The sequence below is a fragment of the Gopherus flavomarginatus genome, chromosome 3 (genome assembly GCF_025201925.1).
Source record: "Gopherus flavomarginatus isolate rGopFla2 chromosome 3, rGopFla2.mat.asm, whole genome shotgun sequence".
NCBI classification, from domain to species: Eukaryota; Metazoa; Chordata; order Testudines; family Testudinidae; genus Gopherus; species Gopherus flavomarginatus.
This window is the reverse complement of record NC_066619.1, coordinates 136,210,651-136,234,807: the sequence shown is the minus strand read 5'-3', so window position 1 is coordinate 136,234,807 and position 24,157 is coordinate 136,210,651. Positions and strand designations below refer to the sequence as shown.

At 47.9% G+C, this 24,157-nt stretch overlaps 1 protein-coding gene across 3 annotated transcripts in view; it reads left to right on the top strand.

Annotated features, from left to right (window-relative positions):
* TMOD1 (tropomodulin 1) overlaps window positions 1–23,778 on the top strand; it is a 94,173-nt gene extending 70,395 nt beyond the window's left edge. The window contains exons 6-11 of one of the 3 annotated variants that reach the window (XM_050948317.1): window positions 12,191–12,321; window positions 15,158–15,265; window positions 15,600–15,743; window positions 16,563–16,707; window positions 21,966–22,024; window positions 23,216–23,778. In XM_050948317.1, the coding sequence (XP_050804274.1) occupies window positions 12,191–12,321; window positions 15,158–15,265; window positions 15,600–15,743; window positions 16,563–16,707; window positions 21,966–22,024; window positions 23,216–23,218 (590 nt within the window). In that variant the 3' untranslated portion in view covers window positions 23,219–23,778. Of the gene's footprint in view, window positions 1–12,190; window positions 12,322–15,157; window positions 15,266–15,599; window positions 15,744–16,562; window positions 16,708–21,965; window positions 22,031–23,215 lie in introns of all 3 variants that reach the window. The other 2 variants (XM_050948316.1, XM_050948315.1) reach the window with 2 other exon arrangements.
* Window positions 23,779–24,157: the final 379 nt, after the last annotated feature.

Here is a 24,157-nt window from a genome sequence, read left to right as displayed (position 1 = left end):
GGATCATCTCGTTATGCAGGTCTGGGATGACAAGCAGTGGCTGCAGAACTTTCGGATTTGGAAAGCCACATTCCTGGAACTGTGTGCGGAGCTCACCTCAGCCCTGCGGCACAAGGACACCAGAATGAGAGCTCCCCTTTTGGTAGAGAAGCACGTGGTGATTGCAGTGTTGAAGCTGGTAACTCCAGAGTGCTACTGGTCAGTCACAAATCACTTTGGAGTTGGGAAGTCCACTGTTGGGGCTGCTTTAACACAACTGTGAAGGGCCATTAATTGCATCCTGCTGCAAAGGAAATGACTCCTGGCAATGTGCATGAAATAGTGGATGGCTTTTCAGAAATGGATTTCCCTAACTGCAGAGGGGTGATAGATGGCACACATACCCCAATTTTGGCACCAGACCATCTTGCAACAGAGTACAGTAATAAAAGGGGGTATTTCTCCATGGTATTGCAGATGCTTGTGGATCACCGCAGCTGTTTCACTGACATAAACACTGGATAGTCCGAGAAGGTGCATGATGCCCATATTTTCAGGAACACCAGTGTCAGAGATCCCTGCCCCCACTCTGACCTCTGGGGTACAGATGTGGGAACCTACATTAAAGACCCCCTACCAGCTGAGGTTAAAAACTTCCCAAGGCACAAATACCTTTCCTTGTTCTTGGACGGTATTGCTGCCATCACCAAGTGATTTAAACAGACATTCAGGGAAAGGTCACTTGGAAGCCTGAGGAGACTTGAGAATAATATACCAACCAATTGGTTAGCAATGTGAGCACAGACCAGACCCTTTGTCTTCAGGACACTGAAAATCAATCAGGCTCTTAAAAGAAGAACTTTATTTAAAAAGTAAAAAATAAAAGAATCACACTCAGCCTGTTCAGAAAGCTTCAGCCAGGCATTTTCTTTCTAGATCAGAAGATTCCGGTGGGGGATCTTGAAATGCCCATTGTGGTCCTGGGAGATTAGCATGCCCCTTACTCCAGTGGTTCCCAAACTTTAACAATCTGTGAACCCCTTTCAATAAAACGTCAAGTCTTGCGAATTGCCTCCTAAAAATGAATATTTCTAGGTATTTTCTCCTTTACCTGAGTATAAATTATAAAAGCAGTGATCTTGGAAATATAAAATTTGTTTTTATGACATGCTTATTACACACTATTGTTATTATTTATCACTGTAGTATTTTTATTACATTATGAAAACGGCAACATTCTTCTCACTTTCGTAGCTTGTATCACTTTGAATAAGCCTGTGTGACAAAGTTCCTACTCTACGTTAGTGGGTCCTGCGCTTATTGGCGGATTTGTTCACCTCAGTGATCTTCCCCTCTGGTGGAATCCACAGTCTGGGTCAACTCCTCCTGTGTCTGATCAGGAGTTGGGAGGTTTGGGGGGAACCCGGGCCCGCCCTCTACTCCGGGTTCCAGCCCAGGGCCCTGTGGATCGCAGCTGTCTATAGTGCCTCCTGTAACAGCTGCATGACACATACAACTCCCTGGGCTACTTCCCCATGGCCTCTTCCAAACACCTTCTTTATCCTCACCACAGGACCTTCCTCCTGGTGTCTGATAACACTGGTCCTCCTCAATCCTCCAGCAGTACACTCTCTCACTCTCAGCTCCTCGCCTTCTTGCTCCCAGCTCCTCACACACGCTCCTTCTGCTCTGGCTCCTCCCTGCCTGACTGGAGTGAGCTCCTTTTTAAACCCAGGTGCCCTGATTAGCCTGCCTTGATTGGCTGCAGGTGTTCTAATCAATGTAGCTATCTCCACTGCCTTCTAGAAAGATCTTAATTGGCCCCAGGTGCCTTGAATAACCTGGAGCAACTGCCATTTGGTTACCAGGGTACTAGGGATTTGTTTAGCCTGGGGCTAACATACCTGTTTCTCAGTACTTTACTGTAGCCATCTGGCCTTGCCCCATCACATATCCCCCCCACCCCGCTCAACACCATAGGCTTGGGCAACTTGGGACACCAGGCAGTGTGCTTGTGAAAGACCATCAGCGTTGCCGTGGTGGCATCTATCCCTGTGCCGTATGCGGAACTGGAATGGTTGGAGGGATAAGAACCACCTGGTGACCCTTGCATTCTTTTCCTTATTTCTCTGCATCCACTGAAGGGGTGCATGGTCCGTCACAAGAGTAAATCGCCGGCCTTAGGGGTAATAACGCAGTGTCTCCATGGCCCATTTGACAGCAAGGCATTCTCTCTCGACTACTGCATACTTCTGTTCTCTTGGGAGCAGCTTTCTGCTTAGGTAGAGGATCGGGTGTTCTTCTTCTCCAATCATTTGCGACAGAACCGCCCCCAACCCCACCTCGGAAGCATCTGTTTGCAAAATAAATTCCTTGGTAAATTCCGGGGCTATGAGGATGGGGTCATTACAGAGAGCTGTCCGAAGGTCTATGAATGCCCTCTCTGCTGTGTCGGACCACTTCACCATGTCTGGACCTTGGGCCTTCACCAGTTCCGTTAGAGGACTTGCCCTACTGGCGAAGTGGGGAATAAACCATTGGTAGTAGCTTACCACACCCAGGAACGCACGGACTTGCTTCTTTCGGATTGGCCGGGGCCAGTTTTGAATCGCCTCTAGCTTATTAGTTTGGGGCTTCACTATACCCCATCCTACAATATATCCCAGGTACTTAGCCTCTGCTTGTCCTATGGCACATTTAGCGGGATTAGCGATGAGGCCAGCCCAGCTTAAGGTGCGTAGTACTGCCTCAACTTTCTCCAAGTGGGTTCCCCAGTCTGGAGTATGGATGATGATATCATCTAGGTATGCGGCTGCATAACTAGTATGGGGGCATAGCAGCTTATCCATGAGGCGCTGGAATGTAGCTGGGGCCCCATGTAGCCCAAAAGGAAGGACTGTGTACTGGAATAGCCCATCCGGGATGGAGAATGCTGTCTTTTCTTTAGCTTCTTTGGTCAGGGGAATCTGCCAATACCCTTTTGTCAGATCCAGTATAGTCAAGAATCGGGCACTACCCAGTTGGTCAACCAGTTCGTTGATGCGTGGTATGGGGTACGCATCAAATTGGGATACTTCATTCAGTTGGCAAAAGTCATTACAAAATCTCATGGTACCGTCAGGTTTAGGCACTAGAACTATTGGACTGCACCACTGAGTGTAGGATTCTTCAAAAACGCCTAATTCTAACATTTTCTTTACTTCAGCCTTGATTTCCTCTCTTTTGGCTGCTGGGATTCGGTAGGGTCTCAGTGTTACCTTGGCTCCGGGGATCATGCGGATATGGTGATAGGTCTCAGTCGTCCACCCCGGTTTTGTAGAGAACACATCTCGATTGCGATTAATCATGTCGGCTGCCTCAACCTTTTGATTTGGCGTCAAGTCGGGTGATATCCTCACTTGCTCGTGTAAGTTATCCTCCTGGGGAAGGGTCTCCTGGGTGACTAAGCATGCCTCTCGATCATGCCAAAGTTTTAGGAGATTGATTTGGTAAATTTGCTCAGGTTTCCTCCGGCCTGGCTGCCACACCTTATAGTTTACCTCTCCCACGGCTTCAGTCACTTCGTAGGGTCCCTGCCACTGGGCCAACAGCTTGCTTTCTGCTGTGGGCACCAGGACCATTACTTGATCCCCTGGTTGGAACCGTCGAAGCTTTGCTTGGTGGTTATAATGGGTTCGTTGGGTCTCCTGTGCTTTCTCCAAGTGTTCCCGTACAATGGGTGTAACTCGAACTATCCGATCCCTCATCTGTAGTACATGCTCGACTATGTTCCTTCCGGGATTTGGCTCCTCTTCCCAGGCTTCTCTGGCTATATCCAATATGCCCCGGGGGTGGCGCCCATATAGTAGTTCGAATGGAGAGAAACCTGTGGAGGCTTGTGGGTCTTCCCGGATGGCGAACTTGAGATAAGGCAATAGGGTATCCCAGTCTTTCCCATCCTGGCTCACCACTTTCCTGATCATGGCCTTGAGGGTCCTATTGAACCTTTCCACAAGGCCATCTGTTTGTGGGTGGTATACAGAGGTCCGTAGGGCTTGTACATGGAGCAATGAACAGAGATCTTTCATCAACTTGGACACGAAAGGTGTCCTTTGATCAGTCAGTATCTCCTTGGGTAGCCCAACCCGGGAAAAGATCTGTAGTAGCTCCTTAGCTATTGTCTTGGAAGCTGTGTTGCGTAGGGGAATGGCTTCTGGGTACCGGGTTGCATAGTCTAGTACAACCAGAACATGTTGGTGGCCCCGAGCTGTCTTCTCTAGGGGCCCAATCAGATCCAAGGCTATGCGTTCAAATGGTACCTCTATTATTGGAAGAGGTATCAAAGAGGCCCGCAAGTGTGAGCGAGGGCTATGTAGCTGACACTCTGGACAAGAGGTGCAGTATCACCTGACATCTTCATGTACTCTTGGCCAAAAGAACCTCCGCAGGATCCTGGCCTGGGATTTCTCTACCCCTAGGTGTCCTCCAAACAGGTGACTGTGGGCGAGACTCAATATGGCTTTTTGATGTTTTTGTGGCACCAGAAGTTGATGTATCTCCTGCCCCTGCATTTGCACCACACGGTACAGGAGATCTTTCTTCATGATAAAGTAGGGTCCTGGACCCCGGACCTTCCCCTCCACTGGTGTCCCATCTATCTCAGCCACCTCTTTCCTGACATTATCATATCTAGGGTCCTCTGCCTGGTCCCTCCCGAAAGTCTCTCTCCCAGGACTAACCTGCCTGAGCTCCCAGGGGCCAGCTTCTGTTTATTCCAACGGCTCATCACCATCATGGCTGTGGCCAGCCTCCGGCTCACCTTCCGTGTTGGTAGTTTCTCTGATGGCTGCTTGTGTCCATCTGCCTACTAGTGCGGTCTTCTGGCCCTGGGTCAGGATCCGGGTTCCCGAGGCCGTCACAGCCTTCCTTTCTTTTTTTGTCTTCCGGGCCTTTTGGGGGGCTGAGAATAGATCCTGAGAAAACTCTAAAAACATTGGGGGTTGACATTTCCCCAATGATGAGTCATTGCCAACAGGGTCCCCATCTCCCTCCAGCCTCTCTGGGGGGAGTAAATTATCAAACCCTGGATAGTCCCTCCCAATGACTACAGGATATGGGAGTTTAGGAACTACGCCCACTGTCACCTCAATGGGGTTCCCCAGAACCTCTGTCTCCACTGGGATGGTGGGGTAATGACTCATGGCCCCATGCACGCATGTCACTGCTACACGTTTGGCTTGTAGCAGCTGGCTACTTTTTACCAGCTTACCCGATATAAGGGTGATAGCACTCCCCGAGTCCACAAGCGCTGTAGTCTCTACTCCATTTATCTTCACCAGCCTGGTGTAGTTATGTGGGGCTAATGCGACACCCGCAAGGTGGATAAGGGAGCATGGGACTTGCCAATCCCCCAAGTTGCATTGCATGGGCTCCTCGGTGCTGGGACACTGTGCTGCTATGTGTCCCCACTCCCCACATGCATAACATCTATAATTGTTTCCAATCATTCCCCTATCATGTGGGTTAGGGGGTTTAGTCTCAGGGTTTCCCCCACTCAGGCCAATCCCTTCCTTCTGGGGTCTCCGCTGGTTTTCGGCCCCCCTCTTCCTCCACCTAGGACTCCCCAGAGGTTTGGCTGTCCCACCTTCCAGGGCTGGGGTTGGGTGTTTGCTACGAAAGGGGCTTTCCTTGGGTAGTCGGGTCAATTCCCTGGCTGTCATGTGTCTTTCTACCAGCGTGATCATCTCATCATAGGTGGACGGATCGTTCTGGCCTACCCATTTGCAGAGATCTGATGGCAGTGCCCTCATGTACCGATCAATGACCAGAACCTCTAGTATCTCTTCCGGACTCCAGGACTTTCGTGCAAGATGGATGAGGTCATACAGTTGGGACCATGGGGTTTTGTCTTCCTGGTACCTCCACTCGTGATACCGCTGGGCCTGCACTGCAGTCGTTACCCCAGATCTGGCCAGAATCTCTGCTTTCAGCTGGGGGTAGTCTGCTGCAGCCTCTTTAGGCAGATCATGGTAGGCCTTCTGGGCCTCCCCACACAGGAATGGGGCAAGGATGCCAGACCACTGATCTCTAGGCCAGGCCTCCCGTAAGGCTGTCCTCTCAAAGGCCAGAAGGTATGCCTCTACATCATCCTCCCGCATCATTTTCTGCAGCCAATGGCTGGCCCGTATGAGCCGTGTCCATCATGGCCATGGTTCAGCTCTGTAAGGGATTTTACCTGGTTTACCAGTTCCCGCAACATAGCTCCCTCTTGAGAAACCTGGTCCATCAGCAGGCGATTAGTTTCTTGCTGCAGCCGCACTGCCTCCTGCTGGGCGGCTGCCTGGACACGGGTAGCCTCCTGCTGCACCGCTGTGGCTTGTATCAGTGCCCGCACTACGTCATCCATTGTGGTGAAAAAAAAAAAAACCCTCTACCTTTTTTTTTTTTAAATCACCCTCCCTTTTTTTTCCCCGCCGCGCTGTGCACACCAAAGAATCCCACTTCTTACACCAGTTGTGACAAAGTTACTCCTCTACCTTAGTGGGTCCTGCGCTTATTGACGGATTTGTTCACCTCAGTGATCTTCCCCTCTGGTGGAACCCACAGTCTGGGTCAACTCCTTCTGTGTCTGATCAGGAGTTGGGAGGTTTAGGGGGAACCTGGGCCTGCCCTCTACTCCGGGTTCCAGCCCAGGGCCCTGTGGATCGCAGCTGTCTATAGTGCCTCCTGCACCAGCTGCATGACAGTTACAACTCCCTGGGCTACTTCCCCATGGCCTCCTCCAAACACCTTTTTTATCCTCACCACAGGACCTTCCTCCTGGTGTCTGATAACGCTTGTCCTCCTCAATCCTCCAGCAGTACACTCTCTCACTCTCAGCTCCTCGCCTTCTTGCTCCCAGCTCCTCACACGCGCTCCTTCTCCTCTGGCTCCTCCCTGCGTGACTGGAGTGAGCTCCTTTTTAAACCCAGGTGCCCTGATTAGCCTGCCTTGATTGGCTGCAGGTGTTCTAATTAAAGTAGCTATCTCTACTGCCTTCTAGAAAGATCTTAATTGGCTCCAGGTGCCTTGAATAACCTGGAGCAACTGCCATTTGGTTACCAGGGTACTAGGGATTTGTTTAGCCTGGGACTAACATACCTGTTTCTCAGTACTTTACTGTAGCCATCTGGCCTTGCCCCATCACACCTGTTATAAGACAAGGCTCCTATGTTTCATCAAGGACTATCAGATGTGAAACAGCATGAAGATATTTAAGAAGCCAAATCAAAGAGTTCCTCCTACACAAGCATTCAGGTCTTGAGCAGTCCAGGCAAACAACACAACAAAGCTTAAACTTGTTCTTCATAATAATTTTTAAAACAATACTAGCTGCCTATTTAATTTTAAATACTTCAAAAAATATCCACCTCCCTTTCCATTTCTTATGAATCTTGAGGTTTAAATTTCTTCTGTGTGATGGATAAGTTTGCTTTGATCTGCTTAGCTGCTGGTCCCTTGCTGCCCGGGGTCCCTAGGGAAGCTCTGTCCACCGTTAGAGAATTTTTTCCTGAGAACCCCCAGTTTGGGAACCACTGCCTTACTCCCATGGCTCATGAAGCCTGAAATGGGAAACCTGGATAGCAGTAGGGAGCGCTTCCACAGTAGGTTCAGGATGACTGTGGAATGTGCGTTTGGCAGATTAAAGGCATGTTGGTGATGCCTTTCTGGTAGGTTAGATCTGAATGAGGAGAATATTCCCATGGTCATAGCTGCCTATTGTACACTGCATAATATTTGTGAGGGTAAGAGTGAAAAGTTTGCTCAGAGGTGGACTACTGATGCACTGCGCCTGGCAGCTGATTTTGAGCAGTCTGATACCAGGGCTATTAGAGGGGCACAATTGGGGGCAATTGGAGTCAAGGAAGCTTTGAGACAACACTTTGAGAATGAGAACCAAACTGCAATGATTCATTAAATCGAGTTTTCTTAGGAAGCACTTGTGATGATTCCTGGTCTAGGATTTCAGTAAGCAGAGGATTAAACTGCCTGTGTATGTCTTGCTGCTGCCTGCTATCTCAATTTGTAGGACATAAATAAAGAGCAGTTATCTTTCAGATTCTTTGTTTTTACTAAACAAACAATCAACACACACACACAAAAAAGAAGGGACCATGGAAGGGCAGACTGTCAGAGCTGTGCATAGGTCCAGCTATCATTTTGAAAGCTGTTTGAGGGGGTGGAGTGAATGGAAAATGGAGATGCCCAGAAAGCGTAAGGGAATGCATGGGTGGAGTTGGGGGGAGGGCATGGAAAACAGTTCTGAATGTGCTGCAGGGGAGGGAAGGCGCGCACCTGTTGTGACTGCAGTGTTATGAGAAGTTTGCTCCTCCATTACTTTTATCATCTGCTTAGTGGCATTCAAGAAAAAGTTCTGATTTTCTTTTCTGTCCTGCCGTTCTATTTCTCTCCACTCCCTGGGTTCCCTTTTCACTGCATCAGAGTATTGCCTGACCTCCTGGAACATGTCCTCCTTGCTCCATCTTAGCCGCTTTCTTATCTGGCGGAAGCGCTCCACTGGTGTGTAGGGGGCTCCCCTGAAGGCCGCATCTGCAGAAGCACAAGAAACAATACACAGAAGCAGGATTGTTAGTTCATGCACAGCATTGAATCATTGCAGTTTAGCACACCCCTTGTAACATACAAGCACTTTCTCACTGCCCTTGGCAAGAACGCATCTTGGTGAACATGCCAGGCACGGTGAGATTAGCCCTAGGGCAGGGAGGGGCATTCTACCTGGGGTAAACAGCAGTGGTGCTTATGAAAGCGTTGTGGTGCAGGTGACTAGGGACAATATTGTAAATTCTCCAACACTTTTCCACAGGCGGGGGACATTGAAGCAGATATCTCACTCCTGAGGGTAACCAAGGAAGCAAGGCTGCAACTGCTGCATGCTTGTGGCTTCTGACCCGGTCCCTATGCTGCTGTCCTGTGTGCAGCTTTTGTTTGCACAAGTGATTGCCGAGTGGCGCAGGAAAGTTTCATTCAATGGGAGAAGGAATAAAACAGCTCTGCCAAGGAAACTCCGACAAAGGACTACCGAGTACCTCCAGGAAAGTTTCCTAGTGATGTCTCTGGAAGATTCCTGTGAAATCTCAGCGTGCATCAATGCACCGTTCCACTGCTTAGCTGCACAGGAGAATGTCCAGCGCACAGAAACACAGCCAGCCTGGTACATTTCTGTCCTTTCACCTACTTCTGCAGTACACAAAGCAAATGAAAGCTGGACATCATGAGCACCATCAACTAAAAAAACCCACTTACCAGCGGTCTCCTTTCCTGCTTCTTGCGTGCCAGAGTGGGAGTGCTGGGACTGGCTAGATCATTCCAGAGGGTAGAACAGTTCTTGACTGGCCAGCCCACTTGGCAAACTCGCTGTGGGAGCCACATAATTCCCTAACTTCACCTCCTCATCCATGACTTCATCCTCTGAGTTAGGTCACCTTTCCACCACCTCCAGCCCCACCAAAGCATCCATGGTGCTCTTGGCAATGGAGGTGGGATTGTCGCCAAGGATAACGTCCAACCATAGGCATCGACTTCTGCTTCCATCGATGGGTGCTCGACCCCCCTGTGCCCCTAGCCCCGCCCCCACTCCACTCCTTCCCCCAAGTCCCCACCCCCGCCCTGCCTCTTCCCACCCTTGCTCCACCTCCACCCCACCCTGGAGCACCCACGCAGTTGGCGCCTATGAGTCCAACTCCTTCTGGAATAGGCAGGAGGCCTTCAGGACAGCACCGGTGTGACAGTTTGCCTTCCTTTCCGTCTGGTATGCTGTCCTCAGCATCTTTATCTTCGTTCTGCACTGTTCTGTGTCCTGATTGTATCCCTTTTCACACAAGCCATGAGAAATCAGCCCATAGGTATCAGAATTCCAATGGAGCACAGCTGGGACTGCACAGCCTTCTCTCCCCAAGTACTGAGCAGATCCAGCAGCTCTGCATTGGTCCAAGTGGGAGACGGACCCGGTTTGCAGCACGGAGCCGCCATGGTCAGCTGGGAAGATGCGATGTGAGCTCTCCATGCCGCACAAACAAGAAGCGGAATTTTAAAAATTCATGGGGCTTTAAATGAGGAGGGGTGGATAGTTGTTTATATGGCCGCAGGGCAGCAGAGTTTGAACTGCTGACCAGAGAGGTCAGGATGGGCATTGTGGGACACCCTCTGGAGCCGAGCAGGCTGCTGCCCTGTGGGGAAGAGACTGTTGTGCTGGGCAGAACCAGGGGCTGATGTGGGAGGGAGTCCCTCTCCCCCAGGATTGGGTGCTCTGGCTGCTGTATGAACTTAAAGAGACAGCGTGCCAGTACACTGTCCCCCAGCACACACCTTTCCTCAACACACACTGTCTCTCTGACATATATACTCCCCCACAATCTCTCACACACTTCCCCAACACACGCACACTGTTTCTGTCACTCCTCTCTCTCTCTCTCTCACACACACACACACACAGATGCACGCACACTCCCTATCACAGACTCACCCCCTCCTCTCCCTACCCCACACTTCAGTTGAAAAGCAAGGGGCATGTGATGGAGTAGGGGCTGTCTGTGTGGGGAGTGGGAGAGCAGGGGAGGACTTTAGGGGATGGATGATGCCAGGGCCTGTAACCTGAGCTAGGTAAGGGAGGGGAAAGGTCAACACCTTTGCCCGGGAAGGAGGACAAAGGAAGGGTGTGGCTGGAGGGAAGCAGTTTTGGGTTGGGGCTTGGGGCTGTGTGGGTGGAATTCAGGGTATCCTAGCTAGGATCCAAGCACCCTGAAAGCCCAGAAGGACTCGATGGAGGGGTCCTGACTGTGCCTGCAAGCCCTGCTGTAACCTGTGTTCCTGTTGTCCAATAAACCTTCTGTTTTACTGGCTGGCTAAAAGTCACTGTGGGTCCCAGGAAGAGGGGTGCAGGGCCGGACTCCCCGCACACTCCGTGACAGGGCAATCTAGTGGAATTATGGGATTGAGAAACCTGCATCATGTGACGCTGGACCTGCCCTTTGGGGCATTGCAAACCCTTGCCAGAGCACCTTGCAGCCAGTTACACAGTGAGATAGCTACCCACAGCGACCTGCTCTCTGTGTCCACGCAAGAGCTGTGAGTGTGGATGCGCTCTACCGACTCAAAGAACATAGTGTGGCCATGCAACAGTGGTTTAATTAAAGCGGCGTAACTTTTACCGACAAAAAGTCTGTAGTGCAGACAAGGTCTAAGTTTTGTGTGAACAGCTAGCTAGGGAGGATCCACTTCCTGCTGTGAGGTGTACTTGGTGTCACAGTGCCAGCCATGAGCATACTATTCTATCTACATAAATACACACAGAACCCCAGGCTGTGTACCAGTCTCCTAATGCTCATCAAGTTCAGACCGTTTCATAAAAGACTTTACTTGATTCACTTTTATAGTTGCATAAAACCAGCTGATTCAACAGCTTATTCTTTGGGGTTCAGACCCTGTTCTCCCCTTGGGGTGTCGGGACCCTGATAGTCACATGCAGTTAGTGGTGCCCTCTCTGTATGAGTGCTCCGCTGTCTGCCCTCCTTCCCCTCTGCTTTGGAGTCCTTGCTTCTAGCCAGGTTTCATGGGTGAGAAGGAATTGGAGCAGCGGAGGGTCTGTCCTTCCCATATGCCTCAGATTGGGGCACTAGGATCTATAGAGCGTAGGCACGGACCCCACACACTGCCACCACAAATCTTCTATCACAAGCACACAGGTTCATGCACACCTAACATGAAACACCCATAGAGAGAGAACGTCTCAAGGAACTCCAGTTACTATACAAGTAAGTATCCTCTCCTTATGTTACAGCCAAGATCCAACTGAGATCAGGGCCCCTTTGCGCTAGGCACTGTACATATTTAACCCACTGATGAGTCTGTGTTGTAGGGTGTCGTCTGTGCCAATTCTCACAGGATGTGAGTTGTTACTGCCCCCAGATGCAGAGGGGCTGTAGTAGCTCTTAGCGATGGGGGTCCCTGGTTCAGTCCCAATACATACACTGTAAGAGATAGTCCCTGCCTTGACAAACTTACAGTCTAAACAGACATGACAGATGAAGATGACTTATATCTTCAGTTACAACCTTCATCAACCAGTTGATTCCTCCTGACCTCGTGTCCTTTTTATGACAGGAAAAAAACAGCCCAAAACTTAGAGTGTCTTTTCACCCCATCTGATATTTTTCATGTTGCTTTTTAATTGCAGGTGTGATTAAGCCAACGCAATATAAACCAGTTCCCGATGAAGAACCCAATTCAACAGATGTAGAAGAAACTTTGGAACGAGTGAAGAACAATGACCCTAAACTCGAGGAAGTCAACCTTAATAATATTAGGGTATTCAGCCTCCCCTTCCTACTGTAATTAACACTTCACCGTGAGACAGGGTGCGTGCTATCTAGAGAACAAAGGCCAGGCACACCTTGCTGTGCAGGAGAATAGGTTATTGTCACAGCAGTCTGTGTTGGCCACTATGGGCAAAAGGACAGTTATGGTTAGGGCTAGATGCTGAACTCCTTGTTTATGTAGAAATCGGCAGGGCTGCTTGCAGAATAAGGCATCGCTCAACAGAAGTTAGGCATCAGAATCTGGCTTTGAGTTGTTTTATGATGTTTTTGAGGGGGTTTCCTAGTCTGTCATTAGAGCCTACCTACAGTCAGAAAAAATACTGTGCTTTGGGTTTGCATTGTATTTACAGGGAAACCTAGCAGTGCATGTGGCTACATGTCATGTACAAACAGTGCAAGACTGGCAACGCAAGGATCTTTCAAAATAATACACACTGAGTCTCTAGGTCAATGTTAGCAGGGGCGGCTCTATGTAGTTTGCTTCCCCAAGCATGGCAGTCAGGTGGCTTTCGGCGGCGGTGCGCCTGTGAGAGGTCCACTGGTCACACAGATTCGGCGGCGGTGCACCTGTGAGAGGTCTGCCGGTCACACAGATTCGGCGGCGGTGCGCCTCTGGGAGGTCCGCCGGTCACACAGATTCGGCGGCGGTGCGCCTGTGAGAGGTCTGCTGGTCACGCAGATTCGGCGGCGCACCTGCAGGAAATCCACCAGTCCTGTGCCTTTGGCGTACCCGCCGCCAAATTGCTGCCAAAGCCGCGGGACTGGTGGACCTCCCGCAGGCATGCTGCTGAAGGCAGCCTGACTGCCGCCCTCACGGTGACTGGCAGGCCGCCCCCCGCAGCTTGCCACCCCAGGCATGCACTTGGAGTGCTGGTGCCTGGAGCTGCCCCTGACATTAGCTGCATCACTGCAGGAATTGATTAGTAAAACTCTGTGCAGAAAAATTACACTGATGTAACACTAAGGCTGGTAATTGAATTACACAAAAGACAGTGTTTCACATTGCCCTCTTGTGCTAATGATACTGTATTGTCTGTCAAAGGCTGTGTGGTACTGAACAATGTGGTATGGCTTGTAATGAAAGAGCTCATATAGGCATCTGTGCATGGCTGTGAAGTTAAAGGTGCGGTGAGAAACCACCGTTCTACATTACCTGACATGGCTCATTCAAATCTAGGCTTTTCTCTGGGCTTTTCTCATTAAAGATGACGTGCAAAGGACAAGAAATTGTGCTTGTACACTCTTGTATTTCTCCTTAAACCTGCTAAAGGAGAGGGAAAGGAGTTCTAGTCAGGCAGTTACAAAATTAGTTTCTGTTAACTTCTCTTTAACTCCTGTGCGTGGGCAACATGCCTTCGTTGCTATTTTCATTTGGCGGCCGGGGAAGCACCCATTCCTGTTTTCTAGTCCAGTCCAACCATGCAAGGTAAAACCAAATACGCAAGTTAAAACAAGCAGAACTACCCCCTCTTCTCTGCTAGCTCTTGCTTTTTTCCACAGACCTCCCGTAAAGAAGCAAATCAGAGCGCATGGCGCAGGGCGCATGCACGGCTTTGCAGGTCACCTTTTAAATGCGCACACAGCACCAAATACATACACACCAGCTGAATGATAATGGCTTCAGCTCCCTTCCTTGCCTGCCTACGCCCTCTGTATGTGTTTGAGTGATTATGTATTCAGACCAATGCAGATGAGGTTCCTGTGTGTGCAGTTAGCAGTGCTGGTGCCATTAACAGGCCTTAAAACCCTGGCACCTGTGCACATCCAGCAGTTGCCACGTTCCATAGAGAAAGGATTGCATTTTCAAAAGTGACTTGTGACTTGGGGCTGCGACTTGAGACCCTTGGAAAGGAGCCTGACCCACAGGTGGCAGGGGCTCTCGAGGTGTCTCTAGTTGGACTAATGATATGAAGTGCCACTTTTGAAAACATAGGCCAAAGATACATGACTGCACTATTCACAGATGGGCTCATGGGTAGTTGTGTTCAAGCTGATCCAGGGGAAGCACTCCTCATTGAGGACTATGGAAATAATCAGTTTGAAATTTTAAAGCATCACTTGGAAGTTATCAGAGTCTGAAAAGGGTTTGTAAAGTATTGAATGGGAAAGAAATACTCTTGGCTTGTGAGAGCTCGGAACGGGCACACAGATGCTTGCCAAACTCTCCTAGTTCTCCCCTGAGAGTTACCAGTGACAGAGGGAGGGAGAAGAGTGGGCCTGATTCTAAGAGTTGAGGATACACTGCCCCTCCATGAGCTGCTTAACTGTCAGGGTCAGGTTGTGATCCTGCAAGTGGAGCCTTCCAGCATAAGCACCATGCAGGCCCGCTCGCCGGATCCAGGCCTGAGGAAGGCGATTATTTCCCAGCCATGACTTGGCGGTGGCTGGTGCAGTGCGATAGCAATATTAGAACTTGTGTACAGCCAGTGCTTTACCTACTCAGAGCACTCTGTAACCCTTAGCCACAATGCCCAGGGAGGGGAGCCGGTGACAATTGGCCTCATCTGACAAGTGGGGAACCCAGAATGTGGTGAGGTGACTTGCTCAAATCCAGGCAGTGAGTGAGTTGCAGCGCTGGGATCAGAGTGGAGTCATTCCTATGCTGCTTGGGCCATGCTGACCATTGCTGGACTACAAGCACTACTGTACGATCTAGGTTTAGCTTTCTGCCTCTTCCTAAATAATCCAGTCGTGCCATTTCCACTGTAAAGAAAGCTGCTTGTATTTCGTATACCTAGTGCACGCCCCCTTATAAAATATTTGTTTAAGGAGTGTACTGGGAATCTGAATAAAGATGACTTTCTGTCTGGGCCTTCTTTTCACAGAATATTCCCATACCGACTTTAAAAGCATATGCTGAAGCACTGAAGAATAATTCCTATGTAAAGAAATTAAGCATAGTAGGAACAAGAAGCAATGACCCTGTAGCCTATGTAAGTACCATGCCATGCTGTGTGTGATGACAGGCTAATTGCTGTGGGAAGGGTGTTAGTGGAATTGTTGTCTTGCAAGGGGAATTGTTTAAAGCAACTTGCAAAGGAAAAAAAAATCTTGGTGCCCTTTTTTGTACATTTATATTGTATGAAAAATGCCAGAGATGGGAAGCTGAGGCACAGAGAGACTAAGTGACGTGCCCAAGGTGTCACAGGCAGTCTGTGGAGAAGCAAGGGCTTGAGCTCAGGTCTCCAGAGTCCCAGGCTAGTGCACTGGGCCACTCTTCCTATTATTTATTGTTCAATACCAATGCTTTCCCCTTTGTGGCTGCAGGCGCTGGCTGAGATGTTAAAAGCCAATGGTGTATTGAAAAGCTTGAATGTGGAATCCAACTTCATTTCTGGGTCTGGGATCCTGGCTCTGATCGAAGCACTCCAGCACAATACTTCATTGATCGAGCTCAAAATTGACAACCAGGTAAAACAAACCCCAACTGGACCTCATAGATTGAATAAAAAATATTCTGTTGGGGGGCCTTGTATCAGAAAACGCGCGGGGGCTCGCCTGATTTTTCTGGACAATCACTCTAAAAAACCAACAACTGCTGGGGGGGATAGTATGTATAACAGGCTTGACAAGTGTCTAGTCCACATAGAGGATTACTGCCAGCTAACAGAGTAACTCCCTGAGGTTCTGGGTCCATACCCTGCTGACTGCCTGTGGTTTTGGACCTTGTGTTCATAGTGAAAACTATACAAGGTTTCTCTGATGATTCAGTATTAGTCAGCCAACAAATGTCAAGATAATATAGGGCCTGATCTCGCAAGCTGCCCATTTGCATGGAGCACTGGATGGACTGGACCCACCATAATGGAAACAAAATCCTGCAGGCTTCATCCAGTGCCCTTGTGCCATCATTTATAGTCCTCTGTGGAGAGGCTTTTGGAGAATTCTGCGGAGAATTAGGCCCCTAGCTTTTTTCTGAAGAAAGCAGGTTGGGACTTTTTTACAGCAATAAAACAAATGTTTGAAAAGCTGCAAAGCCCAGGATCCAAACACTCAAGATCCCTGGGCGTGCCAAGGTGAGCGATGGACCCAGATTCGGTAGCGCACCACCATCTCCGCTGAGTCTGCTGTCTCCACAAGGCTGGGCAGTGGGGGCCGGGGGGAGGCCCTGTGCAATGTTGGCTGGTACTGTGAGATGTAGAGTAGGCAGGAGGCAGTCAGGGGATCAAAGACCGAAATAATGGGGAAGCCCTCAGTTGTAACCTGCTTTTCCATTCTCTTTTAACCAAGAGCCAGCCGCTGGGCAACAAGGTGGAAATGGAGATTGCAAACATGTTAGAAAAAAACAGCTCCCTTTTGAAGTTCGGGTATCACTTTACACAGCAAGGTCCCCGGCTTCGTGCATCTAACGCCATGATGAACAACAACGACCTTGGTGAGTCTGCCTGCACGCTGCTCACATGCATTCTCCATGCTCCCCGCAGTGCTGGCGCTCCCCAGAGGTGTGCTTGGCGGGAATTCCCATCTGCTGTGAATGTAGCTGGTGTGTATTTCCCCTCCTGCTCTCCGGCGGGCACATTGACCGAGAATCTATGGAAATACCACTCAAGGAAATAAACAAGTCAGGTGAAATTTCACTTGAATTAGGGAAGCACCCGCTTGAATTGGAAGGGGCTGGTGCTTGCTAGGGGAGAGCCTGATTCTTCTCCTGCTTTCTCCTGCTGAGGGGTACCAGGCTCCACCAGCAGTTCCACTCGGTCATTGAGGCTGGTGGTGGAGTAAAGCGCAGCGTGAGTAAGACAATCGGCTTCTAGCCCAGAGTAAGATGCTGTGCAGGGCAGGGGTGGCAGAATCTGGCCTTAACCAAACAGGATCTCCAGTGATCCTCAGAGGCAGTGAGCTCTAGTGCTGGGGAGTTTGGCAAGTCCATGTGCTTTTTTAAGCCGTAGTTGGCAGGGTTAGTGCTGGGAAGCCCGGGCTGCTGCTGCCCTGAACTGGATTAGCATTGTTGGCATTACTGAAACTTGGTGGGATAATACACACGACTGGAATGTTGGTGTGGATGGGTATAGTTTACTCAGGAAGGATAGACAGGGGAAAAAGGGAGGAGGTGTTGCCTTATATATTAAAAATGTACACACTTGGACTGAGGTGGAGATGGACATAGGAGATGGAAGTGTTGAGAGTCTCTGGGTTAGGTTAAAAGGGGTAAAAAACACGGGTGATGTCGTGCTGGGAGTCTACTACAGGCCACCTAATCAGGTGGAAGAGGTGGATGAGGCTTTTTTCAAACAACTAACAAAATCATCCAAAGCCCAAGATTTGGTGGTGATGGGGGACTTCAACTATCCAGATATATGTCGGGAAAATAACACCACGGGGCACAGACTATCCAATAAGTTCCTGGACTGCATTGCAGACAACTTTTTATTTCAGAAAGTTGAAAAAGCTACTGGGGGGAAGCTGTTCTAGACTTGATTTTAACAAATAGGGAGGAACTCGTTGAGAATTTGAAAGTAGAAGGAAGCTTGGGTGAAAGTGATCATGAAATCATAGAGTTTGCAATTCTAAGGAAGGGTAGAAGGGAGTACAGCAAAATAGAGACAATGGATTTCAGGAAGGTGGATTTTGGTAAGCTCAGAGAGCTGATAGGTAAGGTCCCATGGGAATCAAGACTGAGGGGAAAAACAACTGAGGAGAGTTGGCAGTTTTTCAAAGGGACACTATTAAGGGCCCAAAAGCAAGCTATTCCGATGGTTAGGAAAGATAGAAAATGTGGCAAAAGACCACCTTGGCTTAACCACGAGATCTTGCGTGACCTACAAAATAAAAAGGCGTCATATAAAAAATGGAAACTAGGTCAGATTACAAAGTACGAATATAGGCAAATAACACAGGAATGCAGAGGCAAGATTAGAAAGGCAAAGGCACAAAATGAGCTCAAACTAGCTATGGGAATAAAGGGAAACAAGAAGACTTTTTATCAATACGTTAGAAGCAAGAGGAAGACCAAGGACAGGGTAGGCCCACTGCTCAGTGAGGAGGGGGAAACAGTAACGGGAGACTTGGAAATGGCAGAGATGCTTAATGACTTCTTTGTTTCGGTCTTCACTGAGAAGTCTGAAGGAATGTCTAATATAGTGAATGCTTACAGGAAGAGGGTAGGTTTAGAAGAGAAAATAAGGAAAGAGCAAGTAAAAAATCACTTAGAAAAGTTAGATGCCTGCAAGTCACCAGGGCCTGATGAAATGCATCCTAGAATACTCAAGGAGTTAATAGAGGAGGTATCTGAGCCTCTAGCTATTATCTTTGGGAAATCATGGGAGACGGGGGAGATTCCAGAAGACTGGAAAAGGGCAAATATAGTGCCCATCTATAAAAAGGGAAATAAAAACAACCCAGGAAACTACAGACCAGTTAGTTTAACTTCTGTGCCAGGGAAGATAATGGAGCAGGTAATTAAAGAAATCATCTGCAAACACTTGGAAGGTGGTAAGGTGATAGGGAATAGCCAGCATGGATTTGTAAAGAACAAATCGTGTCAAACTAATCTGATAGCATTCTTTGATAGGATAACGAGCCTTGTGGATAAGGGAGAAGCAGTGGATGTGATATACCTAGACTTTAGTAAGGCATTTGATACGGTCTCGCATGATATTTTTATAGATAAACTAGGAAAGTATAATTTAGATGGGGCTACTATAAGGTGGGTGCATAACTGGCTGGATAACCGTACTCAGAGAGTAGTTATTAATGGCTCACAATCCTGCTGGAAAGGTATAACAAGTGGGGTTCCGCAGGGGTCTGTTTTGGGACCGGCTCTGTTCAATATCTTCATCAACAATTTAGATGTTGGCATAAAAAGTACGCTTATTAAGTTTGCGGACGATACCAAACTGGGAGGGATTGCAACTGCTTTGGAGGACAGGGTCAAAATTCAAAATGATCTGGACAAATTGGAGAAATGGTCTGACGTAAACAGGATGAAGTTCAATAAAGATAAATGCAAAGTGCTCCACTTAGGAAGGAACAATCAGTTTCACACATACAGAATGGGAAGAGACTGTCTAGGAAGGAGTATGGCAGAAAGAGATCTAGGGGTCATAGTGGACCACAAGCTTAATATGAGTCAACAGTGTGATACTGTTGCAAAAAAAGCAAACGTGATTCTGGGATGCATTAATAGGTGTGTTGTAAACAAGACACGAGAAGTCATTCTTCCGCTTTACTCTGCACTGGTTAGGCCTCCACTGGAGTATTGTGTCCAGTTCTGGGCACCGCATTTCAAGCAAGATGTGGAGAAATTGGAGAGGGTCCAGAGAAGAGCAACAAGAATGATTAAAGGTCTTGAGAACATGACCTATGAAGGAAGGCTGAAGGAATTGGGTTTGTTTAGTTTGGAAAAGAGAAGACTGAGAGGGGACATGATAGCAGTTTTCAGGTATCTAAAAGGGTGTCATCAGGAAGAGGGAGAAAACTTGCTCACCTTAGCCTCCAATGATAGAACAAGAAGCAATGGGCTTAAACTGCAGCAAGGGAGATTTAGGCTGGACATTAGGAAAAAGTTCCTAACTGTCAGGGTAGTTAAACACTGGAATAAATTGCCTAGGGAAGTTGTGGAATCTCCATCTCTGGAGATATTTAAGAGTAGGTTAGATAAATGTCTATTAGGGATGGTCTAGACAGTATTTGGTCCTGCCGTGAGGGCAGGGGACTGGACTCGATGACCTCTCGAGGTCCCTTCCAGTCCTAGAGTCTATGAGTCTATGAGCAGAGCCCTTCGCTTTCCTGGGCTGCCACCTGTTCACAAACACTGCTTCCATCCCCGCTTTAATGGGGAAAGGACAAGCAGAAGAGTCAAGCTCTGAGGACTGACAAGTTTGGCACAGTCTTTTGAATGAATCAGGTCTGTTGTTGGGTGTGTTTAGGGTACAAGGCCAAATTCTGTTCCCAGTTCGATCTGGGCACCCCAGCTGAAGTTAACAGAACTGCATGTGCTGACAGTACTTCCCCATCATTTCTCACTCATCTGGGCAGTGCTGTAGGCACTAGCTGACTGACAGTTGCTTGGCGATAGCCTCACACGCTGAACTGAAAGACTACCCAGTTGAGCCTGTTGGAACACGAGTAAAAGAACCGACCTCGTTTCTAGTGAGCTTACACAAGGATGAAATTAACATACAGCTCCCTAGACAGACTGGCTAAGAGGAGGTGCCTGGGAAAAGATTTACCATACAAATGTCTGCCCTGAATGAACAGCAATAAACTGGAGCCATTTATTTTGCTCTTAACGTAGTTCACCAGCATAGTCTAACCATTTTGTGTCCTTTACAACGTGAGTCTACTTCAATTAAAAAAGCTACTGAATTAGGGCACCTCTAAATGAGACTAAGGACTGCGGTGCTGAAAAGCACTAACTTGTGACTCGGTGCTCTCCGTTCCATGCAGATTTCTGTATATTACTTTGTGTATGTGTTCAACTTGTTGAGGTTTTTAAACAAATGGACTGGATTTTATCTCCAGCTAATCTGCTGTTCGCATAGCAGTGTAATAATATGTTGCATTTACACAGAATACTCCTGGGGGATTCTGCACCAAAACATGGAAATCTCAGCACACAATATTTTGAAATTCTGTAAATTTTTGAATATTTTATTTGTCAAAATAACCCAATGTAATCAAACCAGTTTCAATTATTTTGGTAATTTTTTTTCAAAATACCTGTCAACAATTATGTCTGTGACAATACAGACAACAAAAAAGATTGAGGAAATTTTTTTTTTGACAAATAGATTCCTTACTAGGCATATGAATACAGAACTCGGAGTAATAATTCATTGAAACTACAATATAGATGCATAGTTTCCTGCAGCCCTTAGAAGCAATGTAAAGGCTTGCGGGAGTTGCCCGGGTAATGATGGAGCTGAAGGACAGGGAAGTAATTGCTGGGAGTGAGCCTGGAGGGTTCTTGGGTGTGGGTGGGAGAAGAATGGAACGGGTTATTTGGGGGGCCAGGAACGGATTGTTAGGGAGCCTCCCCCATGCAGACCCTGGCTGACCCCTAGCTTCTTCTACTCAGTCAGGTACATCTGCCCCTGACCCCATGTGTCCCTGCACCCCCAAACACCTCTCCCCCATCCCCGTGTCCCTGAACCCCCAAACACCCCCTCCCCCCATCCCCACGTGTCCCCGCACCCCCACTCCCATTCAGCCCCTGCCCCAGTCTGTCCTCACAACTAGCCCATCTGTGGCTCTGATTTTGCAGATAGTTAAGCATGTGCATACACAGCTGGGAGCTGTCCTGTGGGACTACTTGCATGCATAAATATACACACAATTCCCCAACACAATTAATTTCCCCCTTTGTGCAGATGCATTTCACCTCAAATGATGAGTTTCTCGGCATGGCACAGTGCAGGGAGGATTGTCTCTGGAACTAGTACGTGGATAAAAGCCACGGGATCAACAAGGAATTCACTGCTTCCTGACTCTCGGATCAGAGCTGGTTTTCACAAACTCGTACTGTGTGCGCATCACCATGTTAATCATAAAGAAGGAACTACATTTAATTTTTCACTCCTGCTTCTTTGTGGTTGATAAGTTGGTGACTTTGCCTGTCATGCAGCTGTTGTATATTTTGCCTCCTTGAGCATGAGAACTGTACAGAAGATCTGATTTGGTTCTTGTTTGCAGCTCGTATACGTCGCTCTGATGGCCCCTGGCATAACTTCTCGGCTCTGCAACTGGACGATGTATAAGTACAGACAGAATTTTTTCCCTACTGGCAATAGCTCTCTGTCTATGCTCCACTGCTTGTGCTCTCAGCTGCCACCACGTGGCTCAACTCAAACTTGGTTTTACTCTCTCTAGCTTCTGTTTTACTGCTCTTGGCTCAGCTGCAGACACTCTTGTTCTTCAGGATACTTTGTATGCTCTAGCATGCTAGAGGGAAGGCTTTTTACATTTATCCTGTGAGCTAATTTCTGCAATCTCCCCTTTCTGGCTGCTTTTTCTTTTCCTCTTTATTTATTTCAGATATATAAACTGTGTATGGATCCACTTAAAAACCTTCTCTGAAAATGCTCAATACAGTGTGGAGGAGCAGAAAAACGTAGCTCAGAGATTAATGAGGGAAAACCTGTGTTGGCAGGGGCACGTTTTTGAGGCAGGAAGGCCTGTATTAAGCTGTAAGGAAGCAGTAAAAGATAAGGACTGGATAAGAAGCCATACTCTCCTTGTGCAGCTGCAGGCATTCACCTAGTCTGTCCCTGCCTTTTGTATGCTGATCACCATCTGACACGAAGCAATCAGGGAAAGATGTAATTGAGCTGGCAAATTCTTGTTTAACAGAACCCTACGAACTCCGTCCCCATTTGAAGTCAATGACAGTTACTTCAATTTCTGAGCTCTTTTTTTAAATGATGCAGATTTTTAAACTGATGTTAAAGACCCTGGTCTGTGTTCTCAAGGTCACACACCAACTTTAATAGACGAGATGAGGCTAAATCCCCTGGACTGCTTTGAAAATCTCAACCCTGAATCAATGGATGGCACCTGAAGCCAGACGCATTCAAATTAAAAATTAGGCACAATTTTTTAATGAGGGTGATTAACCACTGGAGCAAACACCCAAGAGAAGTGGTGGGTTTTCCATCTCTTGACGTCTGCTGATCAAGCCTGGATGCCTTTCTATAACAGATGTTTCAGCCTAACACACATTATTGGGCTCAGTGCCGGCGTCACTGGGAAATTATCTGGCTTGTGCTATACAGGAGGTCAGGCTAGATGATCTAGTCATCCCTTCAGGCCTTAAAATCTATGGAAAACCCCCCTGACTTTTCCTGTCACGAGTTTTGTTCTGGTTTTAAACTGTCTGTGGATACAGCTGCTATCCATGTGTCCAGTCTCTGCCTTGACTGACCCTTGTTCCCTGTTCTTTTCAGTGAGGAAGAGGAGACTTGCAGACTTGAATGGGCCTTTCTATCCCAAGTGCCGAACTGGGGTGTAGTTCCCGGCTGTGAAGATTGTGCCTGGTGGTTTGTGCTATACCCTGGAAATCTGAAGGCAAAGTGCCTGCACAAAATATCTGTGGTGCCTCAGTTCTGTGTTGCATAATTATGCACTAAAGGTTTTAATTAACTAGCGATTGTAGGTGACGATTTGATCAAATATCACTAATGATGTTGTCTTTAGAGTCAAGCCAAGTCAGTCCAGTTGCCAGTTTTAAGCAGGCTTGGTTTAGAATACATCACAGCACAACAGTGACTGTTAATTCACCCATGACTTAATTTCTCTTAGGATTTTCTGTGTGGTTTTTTCAGATATATTTAGGATGTGTTATGCATGAGTGGAAAAAATTACTGCTCTACACAAGTTGCATAAGTATTTAAAAAAATACTTTATTTTTTCAACTTGCTTATCTGTTTGACAAGCATTTCTACTCTCCCACCACAATGCTAGACCATCCCTTTCAAGGACTTGTCAATTACAATTAATTACCAACATTTGCTGACTTTATTTGCAGACAGGATGTCAAAAGCATCCCCAAAAGAATTCATGTCTTTTTTATTCATCCCCTCCCCCCCATGAAAAGAATGTAAGGCCACTGATTATAAAGTAATGGCTCCATAAAAACAGAGCAGTGGGTATTACATGGGACGTTAAAATCTTCCTGCCTCCTTTCGCAGGGATATGGAAAACCATTGCTTTAAGAGATTGAGAATGAAATCCTGTCTCCACTGAAGTCAGGTGCAAACTCTCATTGACTTCAATAGGGGCAGGATTTGCCCCTGGATTTTCTCTGGAAATAAGCCTCCTGTGCTTTTACTGGGTCTTGTAATGAGTATGCTGGAGCCCTCACTTGTCATGCTGGGTTTCTGGCGGGG